This window comes from Neophocaena asiaeorientalis, unplaced genomic scaffold (assembly GCF_003031525.2).
Source record: "Neophocaena asiaeorientalis asiaeorientalis breed wild unplaced genomic scaffold, Neophocaena_asiaeorientalis_V1.1 scaffold140, whole genome shotgun sequence".
In the NCBI taxonomy this organism is placed as follows: domain Eukaryota; kingdom Metazoa; phylum Chordata; class Mammalia; order Artiodactyla; family Phocoenidae; genus Neophocaena; species Neophocaena asiaeorientalis.
The window spans coordinates 1,097,060-1,112,819 of NW_020173729.1; the positions used below are offsets into that span (position 1 = coordinate 1,097,060).

A 15,760-nucleotide genomic window follows, 5' to 3' on the forward strand; every position below is an offset into this window, starting at 1 on the left:
TTTTTTGCGGTACGCGGTCCTCTCACTGTTGTGGAGCACAGGCTCCGGACGCGCAGGCTCAGCGGCCATGGCTCACGGGCCCAGCCGCTCCGCGACATGTGGGTGGGATCTTCCCAGACCGGGGCACGAACCCGTGTCCCCTGCATCGGCAGGCGGACTCTCAACCACTGCGCCACCAGGGAAGCCCTGTAGTTCTTTTCTTTAACAGTATCCCCAAACAGCTCCAGTCTACACCAGCAAACCAGGATTCCTCCCCAGGGCAGTTTAGAGGAAGCTCCTTCTGGGCATGGTCAGGTGGTCCTCCTTCCCTCTCTCCTTCCCCTTTGTCCCCTGGCCTCAACTGACTGTGGCTGAGGGAGGTAAGGAGGGTCCTCGAGCTTCCTCCCCTCCACTAGCACCCATAACAGGAGGTCTGGGGCAGGGGCGGCGGGGGCTCGGCTTCCCCGCCACCCCACTCCTTCTTCCTGCCTATCGGAGAGCAAAGAGAGTCCCCAAGGCTGGCCCTGGATCGCCCTCCTCCCTTCAGTAGGAGGGGGCAGAGATCCAGAGGACCCCATGGCTCGGTCCCTTGGACAAGTAAGCTCAGGGAGGATGCAAGGGAGGAGGTGGCTGCAGAGGACTGCCACCCTGCTGGGCACAGACCACGCAATCTGGGGCTGGCCCTGGGGCCGGCTGGGCCTTGGCCTCCACCTGCTCAAATGTGCTTCCACCAACCAGAGGAAACCCATTTACTAGTTTTTCTAATAAATCAATAATGCTCCATATTTCCGTTTCTTATTTGACTCACCTATTTCCCTTTGAACTGGACCAAAGGGGGCTGGTGGATTGAGCAAGGCAGAATCTGTGAACACAGGACCGCCATGGAGACAAGAGGCACAGCCAGACCCTGGCCCGTCCTTGGAGTCTTATGGGAACAACTCTGCTGGCACCTACGTTCTGTGCTTCACTTGAGACCCTGAGAAAAGCTCGCTGCAGGCCCTTCCCCATGGAGCTCAGGACAGAGATCTGAAAATCAGAATCCACACACCTGGGGTTCATCTCCGGAGGCACAGTTTCAATTGGTCTGGGTGGGTGAAACCTAGACATCAGCATTTTTCAAAAAGTTCCCTCCCCTGATGATTCCAGTGGGCAGCCAGTCAGAACCACTGAGCTGGTCCAGGGTTCCCAGGTATAACCTAGAGGGCTGTGTAAGGATCACCTGGGGAAGGTGCTGACTACTACTCCCCAGGCCTCACCTCCTGAAGAGTGTGAGTCAGAGGATTTGAGAAGCAACAACTCATCCATCTTGTTTAATTTACAGAGGAGGAAAAAGCGTTGAGTTTAGGTGACCCGGCTAGTTAAACGCAGGGCTGGATCTCCTGACTCTCACTCTAGTGTGTGGCTACTCGTCACCGTCAGAGACTTGTCTAGTAGAAGCCAGCTCTCTCAGCGACTGTGCAAGTGCCCACAGACCATTCTGACCAGCTGGCAGAACATGGGCCAGCCCTGCTCTGCTTCTGCTCGGGAAAGGCCTCCACTTGCCTCTGATATTCCCTTGACCTCATCAGACTCAGCAGACCCATCTTCAGGCTGAGTCCGTCCTCCTAGGTCAGAAGACCTGCAAGACAGCTCTACCACCTGGCCCTGCAGCCCCACTCCTCCCAGGCCCCAGCCAGAAGAAACAGGGCGAAACAAGGCTGGTCCACCCAGGGAAAAAAAGGCAGAAAACCCAGTCAGAAGTAGGGGGCATACCTACGCCTTTTGAATCAAAGACACTTTTGAGAATAAGATGAAGGATGAGGCTCCATCCCAGAAAAAATGCATCTGTGCCCCTCACCCAATACTGCCAGCCACTTCAGATATTTCTAGGCTCCAAGTTGAGAATCCTTGCCCCCTAGGATGTCTCCTGGGAACTAGCAAGGGAGAGAAGAATAAGAGGCACCAGATGTGGAAATACCTGCCTGTTAGAAAAATGTTCCACCCCTTTCAGTCCAACTTTGGCACCTGGGGAAAAGAGCTAAAGGCTGGCACGGTGCCCCCTGACATTACCCCAGACAGGACGCCAGGCTGCAGGTAGACAGAAGCCCGTGGGAACAGAAGCAGCAGAACAAGTCCCCTCCCACACATCCTGCTGCCCCAGCCTCTCCCGCCAGCACCTGGGGCCTTGTGCTTGGTGAGCACCTGTGGAAGCAACATGCCCACGTCCCGCTTCCCCTGAGACAGGCCTGAGCACGATCGCCTCTCCCCAGCCCGGCCAGACACCAGTAAGGAGACCACTCAACAGGTTGGTTGGTCAGCAGTGGTTATTACACCATTGGCAAATAACAAAATGTGTGTACATTAGTGACAACCACGGGGCCAGCAGGACAACCCACAGAAGTACCTGAACAGAGTCCACGATGTTCTTCCCAGGAGGGAAATCAACAACAGAACACACACTCACACACACACGCGCGAGCACACCAACATACCACAGGGTAGAAAGCAATAAATTATGGGCCTCGTTCCTGCCCAGATCCTAAGAAAAGGCACAGTTAAAGAACAAAGCCTCCCCAGGCCACACTCCTGTGTGTCCCCTGGGTGGGCCCTCAGTCTGGCAGCGGCCAGGCAACACTGGAGGCCTGAGCAGGGCTCGCTCTCCCTGGGAAGAGATGAGCTTAACTATCTGGCCTCTTACTAGAGAAGAACTACATACAAGGGAAGCGGCCACACTGGCCTCGGAGGGCAAAGGGGCTCGCAAGTCACTGGCGCGCCCACGGCAGGTGAAGGCCCTTGCCCGGTGCCCCAGGGCGCTCTCCCAGGGGCAGCCTTTCTGAGGGCCCCGGGTGAGCACGGTGAACCCAGGCTGTGATCGAGGATGCCACCGTTCCTCCCCGTCCCTTGGCACAGCTGCTCCCTCCCCCAGGACTCAGTGTCAACCCATGGAGTTCAAGGCCTGGAATTTCTCCCGCAGGCTCCTCACTCTGCCCTGCTGGCTTGGGTCTGCCAGGTCCCTGGGACCCTCTTCTTTAGGCCGATACTCTGCACACTCCTGGAACTCCGGGCCCTGCCCCGCCTGGGCTGCTGGTGAGCTCGGTCCCCGCCCGCTGGCTGCCTCCAGTCCCGCGTTGGGGCCGGACAGGGGCCCCTTCTCCATGATGACCATCCGCCGGCTGTCCTCCAGTGTGAGGTCTGCGGTGACGTACAGGGCCTCCCCTCCACCCGGCGCGCCTGGAGGTGACCCCGCCAGAGGCTGAGGCTGGACGACCCCTGGGCCTGCCGGAGCCCTCCTGGCGTTCAGGCTGCAGCAGCGGCCCACCTTCCCCAACAGGGGCGGCTGCGGCTGCATCATGTTCTCTGGCAGCGAGTGGCTCCGGTTGACGGGCAGGTTGTGCGGCCGGCTGCCCTTGGCCTGGAGCGCCTCGTCCTGGGAGGCGTATTTGGAGCAGAGCTCTCGCACGTCGGGCCAGTTGAAAGTCTCGGTGTCCAAGGGGCTGAGGGGGCTTCGGGGGATGTGCCAGGCCCCAGGCGAGGTGGTCCTCGGGCTGGTGGCCGAGGGGCTGAAGGAAAAACGCCGCGGCGATACCTCCCTGGCAGAGCCGGACTTGGGCGGGCTGTGTTCCTGGGCCGTGGGCTGCTCGTGGTTGAAGAGAGACAGCACTGGTTTCCTCTTACCTGTGAGGAGACAGTGAGCCGCCTGAACCCCTGTGCAGGAGGGAGCAAGAGGACATGAGGGCTCTGGACTGACCTCAAACTCCCCTTCCAGGCGAAGCTGGTTGCTGGGGGTTTGCGTGTGATGCGAGAGAAACCTCACTGACCATCCACGGCGCCCTTACCAAAGGGAAATGGGAAGAATGAAGAAAAGGGGGTGGGGTGGGGTCAGAGGTCAAAGGAAGAGACGAGAGCTTCTGCTCTCCTGGAAAACAGAGGCCTGTGGCCACAGGCCCTCTGCTCCACAGAAGGAGCTTGGTCTTGAGTGTTAGACCCGCTCCAGGACTCGCCCCAGCCCTCTTTTTGGTAGAGGTCCCTTAGGGGGGTCACTTTCCCAGAATCCAGCTGGCTCCTAAAATGTGCTTCCATCCCAGGCTTGCAGGCAGGGCCCTCCGCCCCACCCCCTTCATACCTCTGCCAGCAGATGGTGCTCCAGCCTCCGGCTGTAGGTGGGGGGTGGTAACAGCCACCTTTTCCCACGGCTGCGGTGGCCTGGCCGTCACCGACTTGCTCTTGATCCGGAGGCTGTACTGGCGAGCCAGCTGGTAGACCTTGCTCTTGACTCGCTCGCTCACGTGGCTGTCCATCACGTGGGAGAGCTGCAGGATGCGGGGGTGTAGCGGGGTCACCAGCTCCCCCTGGGTGCCGCTGCTCAGCTCCTTCACCAGCTCCTTCAGCTCCCGGGCCAGGTGGGCCGGGCTGGGGGGCTCAGTGGGGGAGGCACGCTCTGGCGAGGCAGCAGCCGACTCCTCAGTGATGGCCCCCAGCTCACGGTCCTCCAGGATGAAGAGGGGCTCGTGCAGGTCAAAGCTATTGGCCTGGCCTTGGCCTGATCCCTTCGCAGGGCTGCCCTCAGTAGACTCCACTTCCTCCCAGATCTTCACAATTTCCGAAGACGGGCGGAACTCAGCATCTGTGATGGGAGCTGGGTCCCCAGCACAAGCCTGGCCTGGTCCTGGGTAGTCAAAGAGGGCCCACGAGGCTGCCCGCGAACCCACCTGTCTCTTATGCCCCAGCGGAGCCACTGGCTCCGGGTCTGGCCTGGGAAGGCTGTTGATTCTGGAGACTGAGTTTCTCACCAATCCTTTGGGGATGAAGGAGAGGCTCTCCCGGCGCCGGACACTGAAGCCTGCATCGTGGTGCTCTGCACTTTCATAGTAGCTCTTGATTTTGTCCAACAACAGCCGGTCTCGGGAAGAAAGCTTCGATTCCTTTGTGCAGGAAGGCCTGTCTGGCTCCGCTGGGCAGCCTGGGCTCTGGGTCTCTGTCCCGTTGACAGAAGGGTCGCTCTCTGCGGCCACCCCCATACTGATGTCCGCTTCTGGAGGGAGCTGAGAGCCCAGGGTGTCTGTGGTGCTCCCACGTCGGGCCAGGCCCTTCTCACTGTCCTCTAGGCTGACCACACTGCTGCTCCGGCTGGTCAGCCTCGGGGTCCCGAAGCCACTGGACTTGCCGTCCTCCAGCGCCAGGCTGCTCCGCCGAGAGAAGCTGCTGACGAACCGCTCGGCAATGACGCTGGCCTGGTCCAGCACAGAGGGAGGCAGGAGGCTCTCGGGCTCGTGGGCGGCCCCCATCTCCTCCTCCTCGTCCTCACTGCTCAGGACCTTAGGGTCCTCGGTGCTGTCGGCCACGATGAAGTCCACCATGTCACCCGGGGGGTCCAGTCCCAGCAGCAGCTGGTGGGTGTCAAGCTGCATTTCTAGGACTTCTGGAGCCTCTGTGTCTGAGGGCATCTCCTCGGTCCTGGGACCTTCCATGGCAGCAGACACCTCCTGCTCTGTCCCAGACTCAGGGTCTGGCTCAACCTGGGAGAGCACAAAGAGCTCATATGAGCCAAAAACCTCCCTCATGTGACCCGGGGGGATGTGGGGACAGCACAGCCTGCTCAAAGCCTAGTGAGAGGGGCTGTGGTTTAGGACTGCAGGCAATCAGAATAAGCATGACTCAGGAGTGGGCAGCAGGCCCTTAGGGAGAGGATGTCCCTTAGTCACCCTGCAGCTGGGGTGCGGGGCCCACATTCTCAAACCCAAGAAAAATTCTAGGAACACAGATGGGGTAAAGTGGTGGCACCTCTCAGTGGCAGCCTGCCTGCAAAGTACAGGGACAAGGTGGGAACATGCAGCATGGGGTCAGAGCCACGGCACCAGGACTCCCCTGCCTGAGGGGAGGCGGCTCCCTCAAGCCCCAGTAGCTCCCCACATGGGGGCTGTTCTGGGTTGAAACCCGGGCCTAAACAACTTCCCTGAGGGGCCAGGGTCTCCCGTGTGGATCAGGATCCAGAGGGCAGTAGAACCACGTGCTGGAATCCTGCCAGAGGGTAAAGACGGGGATGTGGCTCCTGCCAGCCAGCCTCCGCCCCTGTGCAGGACTCTGCATGTGCGCAGCAGATGGCAAGGAAGGGAGCAAAGTTGGCAGCTCTCTCTTGACCACCTTGAAGGTCATTTGAATCATAAAACCAGCCAGTACAGGCAGCTTTCCAGAGGAATCTTTAAGGAGAACACAGGATAACACTCTATAACCCGAGGAATCAGACCCAATTCCAATCGTTCTAGTCTAGAACCTGCACAGTGGGACCCAGGAGCCAGGCCTGTAATGTCCAACACAATGGCTGCCAGCCACACGTGACTCCTGAGCATCTGAAATGTAGCCAGTCCACGCTGCAAAAACCTCATACCAAAGAGTGCAGCATACCTCATTAACAGCTTTTTAACACACTACATGTTGACATGATAGTAGTTTGGAAAAACTGGGTTAAATAATTCTTTAATGTGACTATTAGAATATTTAAAAGTACACATGAGGGGACTTCCCTGGTGGCGCAGTGGTTAGGAATCCACCTGCCAATGCAGGGAACATGGGTTCAGCCCTGGTCCAGGAAGATCCCCCATGCTGCCGAACAACTAAGCCCGTGGGCCCCAACTACTGAGCCTGCGCTCTAGAGCCCAGGAGCCACAACTCCTGAAGCCCGCGCACCTAGAGCCCGTGCTCCGCAACAAGAGAAGCCACCGCTACGAGAGGCCCACGCACTGCAACGAAGAGTAGCCCCTGCTCGCCACAACTAGAGAAAGCCCGCGCACAGCAACGAAGACCCAACGCAGCCAAAATAAGTAAATAAAATTTTTAAATAAATAAAAATTTTATAAATAAAGAAAATTACACAAGGCTCACATTCTATTGTCACCGGACAGCACCATTCTGAACTCTTTTCCAATGTCACCCAGGCTTCTCAATGTCCTGGCTGTGAGGCCCACCCCGGGTTTGTCTAAGCCTCATGAACTTTTCCTTGGAACTCTGCGAGAGCGAAGGACTCCATTCCACATAACCCCCAGATAGCGTGGGGTGGCGGGAAAAAGAGTGCAGGCTTCTGGGTCACAGACCCAAGGCTAATCTGAGCTCTGTCCCTTAGAAGCTGCGCAATGCCAGGCACGTCACCCTAACCTGAGGCTTGTTCTCCCTGGTAGAGCTGGCTCAGGAAACAGAAGGAAGAAACAAAAACATCAGGCACGCAGGAGGTGCCCAGTAGATATCGACACCTTACTCCTTTGCCAGGTGGGACAGGCATGATTTAAGTGTCTGGCACACTAGCAGGGCAGGGCTTTATGCTCTATGCAAGGAGCCCTGGCCAAGGGGACCTATAATCTGGTCACTTCCAATAACTGTGCCCCTTGGCCAGAGACTGCATCTGCCCAAAGGAAGAGGCACCTTTTCTAATTCAGAGTAAGAGGCTGTCGGTCGCCAAGCCGCATGCCCACAGGCCAGACAGGCTTCCTGAGGGCCCGAGAGTCCTAGGGAGTGGGATTCCCTGTCCCCGTGGGCCCAGCGGGACAGCCCATGCCTGAAAGCCCCATCTGCAGAGCTGGAGATCTGGGCTCAGGCGCCTCTTCACTATCCCCCTTCCTCCTGCTGGCCACTCACCTCCGGCAGGGAAGACACAGACTCAAAGCTCAGGCACTTCTCAGCGGTGGTTGGAGATCGGCTGCTGGGCCTTCGGCAGCTCTTGGGGTCTTCGGGCTCCCTGCGCCCCTTCCCCTGCAGCAAGCAGAGGGTAGTCGTCAGCTCCCAGGACAACGGGGAGCTGGTCCCTTCTGCATCCCAACCCTGGCAGTATCTCCTGAGCCCCAAAGGGGCTGGGCTGCGTTGAGATCCAGTGTTGGACCTGAGCCATTCCAGAGTCAGCCTGAACTGCCAGGTCTGGGGACTCAGAAATTCCTGCCAGGGGCTTCCCTGGTGGCACAGTGGTTGAGAGTCTGCCTGCCGATGCAGGGGACACGGGTTCGTGCCCCGGTCCGAGAGGATCCCACATGCCACAGAGCGGCTGGGCCCGTGAGCCATGGCCGCTGAGTCTGCGTGTCCGGAGCCTGTGCTCCGCAACGGGAGAGGTCGCAACAGTGAGAGGCCTGCGTACCGCCAAAAAAAAAAGAAATCCCTGCCAGGCATGCGGCTCCCTGTGTGCTGGCCTCTCCCCCTCCCCCCACCGCGCCCCATTAGTCATGCCCATTGAGTAGCATGCTGGTTAGCACCCAGTGTTGGAACAACGAATGCCAGGGGCTCACCAGGGCGTGACAGTGAGCAAGGTGTTAAGAAGTGCTGATGGCAGGAAGGAAGGAACAAGGACGGAGGGATGAGAAGGGCAGGGGAGGGGACTCTTGGACGGGCATGCGCGTGCCAGGGGGCATGCAAGGAGGAGGGGGAGATCGAAGAGACACCTCACCATAGCGCCCCGGGAGAAAAGTAAAGCGTTGGCCCGATAGTGCCAGCAGTGGAGGGCGGCCAGCAGGGAGCTGGCAAAGTCGGCTACCTGCTCCGCCACTGCCAGGCTCTCCTCCTCCTCCTCCTCCTCCTCGCCTGGGGGCTCTGGCCCAGCCCCCTGCTCGCAGCCTTCATGCCCTGCCAGGTCCTCCAGGGAGACCTGAAAGGCCTGTTCTTCCTCCTCCTCCTCCCGGGCAGCCCCTTCAGCCTCCGACTGCAGGCCCCGAGCACAGGGGGGCTGTTCAAAGTCCAGGAGCATGCCAACACTGCCCGCATGCTGTTCAGAGCACAAGGCCCCCTCGTGACAGGCCTCGGGGCAGCCCCCCTCCTCCTGCAGCAGCTGGGGCTGGGGAGGCTTCACAGAGAAAGCCACATCTAGACCCCCCCACCCCTGGTCTCCACGAGGCTCCCACGTGAAGCAGGGGGTTCTCGAGGTGGGAAGCTGGGACTGGGGTCTGCTCAGGAACTCAGGATCCAGAGAGGCCTGCCTGCCCCAGGGAGAGGGCAAAATGAGAGGATCCCGGCCGGGCCGGCCACCACCAGGGTGCCACTCCAGGAAAAGGGTACAGAAGGGTCCCCTGGGCAAGGGCCACGGCTTATTCATCTCCGTGACCCTCATGACAGAGCCTGGCGCACAGCAGGTGCTCGACAGGTGTTTGATGAGTGAAGGAAGATGATGGGGGCTGACCTGGGCTGTCCCCCAAGGCTGTCCCGTGTGCCCCTGGCCTTACCTTCATTCCTGCTGCTCTGGCTGCTCCGCCACCACCGGGTCCCAGCACAGCGGTGAGGGGGAGGGGGAGCGGAGATCAGTAACCCGGAGAAAGAGCCCCCTCACAGAGGCCTGAGTCCCAGAGCCCCTGGGTGAGAGCGCGTCAGGGGCTCTGCTCCCAGAGCCTTCACCAGGTCTCCCGGGCTTTCAAAGGAATGACTGACAGACCGGGAGCCGGGGGTGCAGAATGGCACGGTCACTCGCTCCTGCTGTCACCCAAGGGCAGAGAGACAGGGTGCAAGGTGTGCAGGGGGAGCCCGGACAGCAAGGGGTGAGGCCCACTTCCAGGGCAGAACGAGGCAGAATCCCCTCTGAACTGTCCGCGACGCCCACACCCTGCTGGTCGCCAGCTTCACCCTCCCACCCCCGCCCTAGAGTGCACCTTAAAGGGGGTGGTGCCTGTCCACCCCTCACTCACTCACCTTTCTCGCTGTGTTGCCTGAGCAGATGTCTGGATGGCTCTGATGAGGAAAGCGAACGGGCAGTCAGAGCAGGCCTGAAGCAGCCCGGCCTGGCCCTGGTCCCACGCTCACAGCGCCACACACCCATCATCAGCTCAAAGTCCACTCCAGCGGGGCCCCCCACAGCCCGAGGGCCTGAAGGAGGCTGCCCTCGCGACCAGCCCACAGGGAGACAGGGCCCGGGCCGCTGCCCCCACCCGCCTGGGGACTCTGCTGTGACCCACAGCCAAGAAGCAGCCCCGCCCCCCATCCTTGCGTTAGCACACAGCCCGGGGCCCTCAGCTCCAGGGCCACAGCCCCCTGCTGCCCCCTTCAGAATGACGAGCCTCTCTTGAGGGCCCTGGCTCCACCGCAAGCCCCACCTTCCTTCCCTGCACGGAGCACATCAGCGCCTTAGCTACACCCAACGCCAAGCCCCTTCACAGCACCCCAGCTGGAAAGCAGAGGTCGCACCCGACTTTCTATGGCCCTTAAGGCCTGGCACCGTGAAGCCTCGCTGCCTGCTGGGGAGTGTTGCCCGGTTGTACAGGAGCTGACCAGGCTCTGAGGACAGAATACAAAACACATCCATTAGGCTGATGGTGTCAGCACCTCGCAACCCACCTTTTTTGGGGACAGACCTGAGATAGGGAGGCATGTCTCAAGGAACCTGTCTACAGAACCTTGCCCTTAGCCCATATTGCCCTTGACGAACTGGCATTCAGTGGGAGGCCCACTATAAACTTGGAGCCACAAGGAAAGTCTATTGAGGTCTCTCAGCTGTTCCTGGACAGGAGAGCAAACTGAAGAACTTTTTTCTAAATGTGCATGGGCACACACATACCTACACTCTATCTGCACCGAGGTAAGTAGATATCTAATTGTTTTTAGAGTGAGAAATACAAAATGCTCTTCTCTTTCACTTTAAAACTTGTAATCAAGAATATTTAATAAGCGGACTTCCCTGGTGGCACAGTGGCTAAGAATCCGCCTGCCAATGTAGGGGACACGGGTTCGAGCCCTGGTCCGGGAAGAGCTCACATGCCACGGAGCAACTAAGCCCCTGCGCCACAACTACTGAGCCCACGCGCCTAGAGCCCGTGCTCTCCAACGAGAAGCCGTGAAAAGCCCGTGCACCACAACGAAGAGTAGCCCCCGCTCGCCACAACTAGAGAAAGCCTGCGTGCAGCAACAAAGACCCAACGCAGCCAATAAATAAATGAACAAAAGAATATTTAATAGGTGACAAATAATGACAACACCACCTTACTTATCCATATAGTGTACTTATCTGTCCATCCCAGCTCTCTGGAAGTAGGAAGCAGAAAAGGTCCAGAGGCAGTCAGAGTAGATGGCTGAGAGCAGGCCCTAAAGCACTTCCACTGGCCTGTATCCTCCCTCTCATCCACTCACTGGCCTGCTTTTACACACGCTTCCCGCACATTAAATCGATTAATTTCTAACAGAAGAGGGAAGAAGGAAGGGCTACTAAAGAAAAGCATGCCAAGACTGATAAGGAGAACTCTTCAGTGTAAAGATGGACACAACACCTCAATGCCAGCTGTCTCTATGGCAATCCACAGCCCCGCCTCCCCCCAAGGCCCCAGAGAACGGAGCTGTTCACACGCCACAAAGATGCTGCTACACTGACCCCAGAAAGGGAAAAGTTCGACTGTGTGGGCCTCCTCTATTTTATAAGGCTCAAGCGTATGAAGCATGTTTTAGAAAGATGTCTGTTTCATAACGATTAAAACTAAAACATGAAAACAAACAAAACCCAACTCTTAGCGTTTACAGGCTAAAATCTCAGCCTTGTGGAAACCTGAGCTCTGAAACGGATCCTTTTGAGTGCCTTGCTTGCTGCAGTTTGGAAGCTGACGTTATGACAGGTAGTGTTACTATTACCACCATCACCACAGTCACTTACTGACTACCTCCACGTGTCAGAAGCTTCCAGTTCAAAGCTATGGCAAGTTAAGGGGGAATGTTGGACAGGAGAATTATAGGAGAAGAAAGGAAAGGGGGGAATTCCCTGGCAGTCCAGGGGTTAGGACTCCGTGCTTTCACTGCCAAGGGCCTGGGTTTGATCCCTGGTCGGGGAACTAAGATCCTGCAAGCCAACTTGGGGCTTCTAACACATGGCACCGTAGAACTTTTGCAACCATGGCAAGTTTGCCTAGGGTTCGAGATCCATCAGCAGTAATACCAAACAAAACAAAAACACAAAAGCTTTCCAAAGACCGCTCAGCTCCACCCTCCAGAAGACCAAAGCCCGTACATCAATCCACACAGCTGCTCTGAGGACCCGTGAGTCATGCCAATCAAACCCAACTCACTGCGGGGATCCCAGTCAGGACACATCTCCCATCACTCCTGAATCTTTCTCTCTAGGGGTCTCTGAGATGGTTCTCACCCCAACTCCCACCTCATGTGTAAGTTTGACAAGTGCCTGGCTGAAGCCAAATCCATCCCTGGGCCTCGACTGAAGGCGAGGGTAAAAACCAAGGCAGAAAACACACACGTTCACCACTACAAGAGCCGAGAATAAAAGCAAGGTTTTCTCTTTTCAACAGACGGTTCATCCAATACCTCCAAGTACACAGCAGCAAGCCGTCATGAAAGAAAACCCAGGAAAGCAGAACTTTTCCCTGAGACCCAAAGTAAATATTTCCTGTCTGGATTCGGTGCCACTTGAAATCTAACTCATTTTCCCCACGTCCTGCCTCTGCTCTGTTCCAGAACTGGGCTGGGGACCATCCATGACATCTGCGCGTTACTCTGGCTGACTCCCGGTATTCTAAGGTTTTGATCGCAGAGGAGCTAAGAAGGGGGGCCTTGGAAAAGGAGGGCTGTCCAGCCCTGGGTAGGCAGGAAGGGCCCAGAGGGGCCTGGTGGAAGGCAGGATGCTACAGACACACCCCATTTACCCTCCTTCCTGCCCTTTCCCAGGATTTCCGGAGGGTGAGAGCCAGCCCCAAATGCTGCTGCAGAAGGTTCCCCGCATGGTCAAGGGTCCTGGAAAGAAGCCTCTCTGCCCGCACAGCCCCTGCCTTACCAGACTGCCGGCGCCCCTGGTGCACATGGGTGGACGCCTCATCCTGGGAGGCCTTCTTCAGGCGCTCTGGGCTGTGGCGGTAGCGATTGGGATCTGCACCCAAGAGAGACAACCAGGCCTTTGGGATACCATCAGCCTTGGCGTGGACTCTGCCCATTCCTGACCACAACTCTGCTGCCCAGCCGAGCTCCAGGAGCCACAAGACTCCAGAGCTCCCCCCTCTTCCATTTTCCGTCCTCTTCCATCCAGGAGCACAAGGCACAGAGTCCCAGCCACCAGCAGCACTGAGCCCTAGTCTTGCAGTAGACCCCCAGTCCTGACAGAAGGAGCCTCCTCCCCACCCTCCCTGCTCTCTGGAATGTAAGTATCAGGCAAAGCTTCCTCAGGTCTGACCTAGAGATGTGCACCATTAGGGACAAGGCAGGCAGAAAGGGTACACTTACAATAGGAATCCATTTCCAAGATGGCTTCTTTGGCCTGGAAGGGAAAGGAAACCCACCTCGTTGCTACCCTGGTACGTGCCGTTTTCTCCCTCGGCCCAAAGACTTACTCTTGCTGCACCAAGGACCGTGGCATCCGCTGAACTGATCCCCACTGTCCAGCGGGGCCAACGTCCAGAAGGTGAGGCCCCAGTGGACCCCGGAGCTGGTTCTGAGGGACCCTCTCCCTGTACCCCATCAGGAGCCCTGGGAACTCACCTTCTGGGGGATGGTGGTATGGTGGTTCTCCAGGATGAGCCTCTTGATGTGGTGAGTCCAGCTCCGTTTCTCCTCCACAGTTTTGGCCTGGGAGGACCCGAGGGAGAGGGTGCGGGGGTTATCATGACAGGCCTGAAGCCATCCAGCGTGCGCTGGGCTTCTGCCGAGGAGGGCAGAGGCCAAAGAGGGCCTGTGCTGGGGGCTCTGTGAGGTTACCTTGACTCCTCAGCACAAGCCTGAGAGGTGCCCACAACGACCTCTCCCTTCCAGAGGGAGGCTCTGAGGCTCGCGCCGCAGCGCGAGGGGGCGGGTTCTGTGCCCAGCCCGCGCCCCAGCCCGCCCCTCACCTGGATGTTGTACTGCTGTTTGCTGTGCTTGTAGTGTGTGACGGTGAAGCACAGGGATTCTCTGGTGCTCTCAATCAGCATCAGGGAGGAGCACTGGGGCAGAGGGAGAGGGCAGTCAAGCACGAGGCGGGGAGCTGACCTGGGGCCCCAGCCCCTCAAGACCATCTGGGGAGGCAGGGAGAGTAATCTTTAAGGGTGGAGCTGCGTCCACACCAACCCGGGGCCCGGTGAAGGCGACACGGAGTGGAGCCCGGCCGTCGGGACGGTGGGAAGGGGGCAGAGGAGATGGCGGTGGCCTTGTTACCGGGATGTGACCCTTGTAGACAAAGTGATCTCCCCGCTTCTTGGTGATGAGCAGTGCTTTGTCAAAGAGGAAAAAGGTCTTCTCGTTGCGCACACGGTGCACGCGGAACGTGCCCTCCAGGACGAGCTCCCCGTAGGTGGTCAGGTCTGGCCCCTTCCAGTTGATGAGCAGAGACTGAATCTCCTGCAGCAGCGAATCCCCGACCCCCAGGGTCAGGGTGCCCGAGACCCTGCTGGGAACCACACAGGGCCCCGGGAGCCACCGCCTGGGTTCTGCAGAGACACGCTGCACCAAGGGCTCCCCCCAGAGAAGCCCATCCTCCCCGACACCACCCCTCAGCTCGCATTCCCTCTTCCAAACCCCGCCCCACCCCTGCCTGTCCCTCCAGATACCGGCCCCAGAGCACCTGGAGCCGGACTGCGTGCTCATGTCTCCTCTTCATGTCGTTGATGTACCAGGCCACGCAAGTCATGGTGTCAATGGCATCCTCTACCACCTCAAAGCCGTCCTCTTCTTCATCAAAATGTTTGGCGATTTCCTGGGCGGGAGACAGGGGCTTAGGTAGCCCAGGCTCGAGGGCCCTGCCCCTCCCTCAGGCCCTGTGTACTCGGGAGCACCCTGGGGTTACCTGGAGTAGCAGGTGGTACTTGAGGATGCGCTGGACTGGCTTTAGGAGGTAGGAGCCCAAGGGCAGTGAGTGCTGCAGCAGCTCCTGCCGGTCCCGAAAGAACTTGGCCTGCTGCTTGTCCTGCATGCACTCGGTGAGGGCAGCCACTGAGCTGGGAGTGGAGGAAGGGGCCGTCACCAGGGAAGGCCTGCGTGGGGAGGTGGGGTGCTCTGGACTCGCCAAATGGCTCTGCTTCCCCTCTCCACCCTAATTACTCACTTGGGGTAGTTGTTGCAATACTGGGTGTAGATATCAAACTCTTGGCTCTAAAGAAAGACCAAAATTAGTAATTTCAGGGAGACTCCCGTTTGACTATAAACCTGGGTGTATCACACACATGCCCCTGGCCCCCAGAGCACACTCTCCCCGGGCATCTGCAGATCCATCTCTGTACCCATCTGTCTCGGACATGCCATCCACCCAGCAGCCCGTGGCTCCACCCCAAATGCCCTTCCTCTCTGAGGCCGGGCACTCAGCACTTCCCCTGGAGAGAGGCCCCCAGCAAGGCAGGATGGAGGCAAGGACCCCGCCCTTCTTACCCTTTCCACAAAGCAGCTGGCCACAGCCACCGGGTCACTATTGCAGCTGTCCAGGTCTCTGAGTAGCTGGCTGGGTAAGGGGAGAAGGGTCATCAGACACCGGACCGCTCGCAGCCTCCAGTCACCACTACACTCCCTCCCCACCCTCCTGGTGCCCACACACACACCAGCCCTGGTGTCAGCGAGCCCTGCCCGGGGCAGCCAACACAGAAAGTATCCAGCACCACTGCAAAGGTGGGGGACGAAAAAGAGCCATGCGTTCCACAAGCAGGAGAGGGAGAAGGGACACCAGTACCCACCTTGGGAGGGGACACAGCTCCTCTGCAGGCAGGGGTCAAACACACAAAAGCAGACATTAAAGGGGGAAGGAGAGAGGGGGAACTCGCAAAGAAACCAAGGCCCCCAGTTCAGAAGGATGCAGGAAAGCGGAGAGACAGGGTGAGTCTCCCAGCACTGCTTGTTCTTAAATGGGGGCTCTAGAGGAAACCTCAGTGCTCCCCCTGCCTTCCCCTCCTGTGCTCCT

The 15,760-nt window shown here is 58.5% G+C and overlaps 1 protein-coding gene across 9 annotated transcripts in view; it reads right to left on the reverse strand.

The window, feature by feature from the left end:
* Positions 1–2,264: 2,264 nt before the first annotated feature.
* PLEKHG3 (pleckstrin homology and RhoGEF domain containing G3) overlaps positions 2,265–15,760 on the reverse strand; it is a 42,568-nt gene continuing 29,072 nt past the window's right edge. For 4 of the 9 annotated variants that reach the window (XM_024750831.1, XM_024750832.1, XM_024750830.1 and 1 more), the window contains exons 4-19: positions 15,238–15,307; positions 14,918–14,964; positions 14,660–14,810; positions 14,438–14,569; positions 14,032–14,214; positions 13,728–13,820; positions 13,381–13,467; positions 13,126–13,159; positions 12,683–12,775; positions 10,102–10,191; positions 9,610–9,648; positions 9,150–9,169; positions 8,381–8,695; positions 7,585–7,698; positions 4,082–5,474; positions 2,265–3,633 (exon numbers count right to left, since the gene is read on the reverse strand). In XM_024750831.1, the coding sequence (XP_024606599.1) occupies positions 2,894–3,633; positions 4,082–5,474; positions 7,585–7,698; positions 8,381–8,695; positions 9,150–9,169; positions 9,610–9,648; positions 10,102–10,191; positions 12,683–12,775; positions 13,126–13,159; positions 13,381–13,467; positions 13,728–13,820; positions 14,032–14,214; positions 14,438–14,569; positions 14,660–14,810; positions 14,918–14,964; positions 15,238–15,307 (3,601 nt within the window). In that variant the 3' untranslated portion in view covers positions 2,265–2,893. The remainder of the gene's footprint in view (positions 3,634–4,081; positions 5,475–7,584; positions 7,699–8,380; positions 8,696–9,149; positions 9,170–9,609; positions 9,649–10,101; positions 10,192–12,682; positions 12,776–13,125; positions 13,160–13,380; positions 13,468–13,727; positions 13,821–14,031; positions 14,215–14,437; positions 14,570–14,659; positions 14,811–14,917; positions 14,965–15,237; positions 15,308–15,760) is intronic. The other 5 variants (XM_024750828.1, XM_024750827.1, XM_024750829.1 and 2 more) reach the window with 5 other exon arrangements.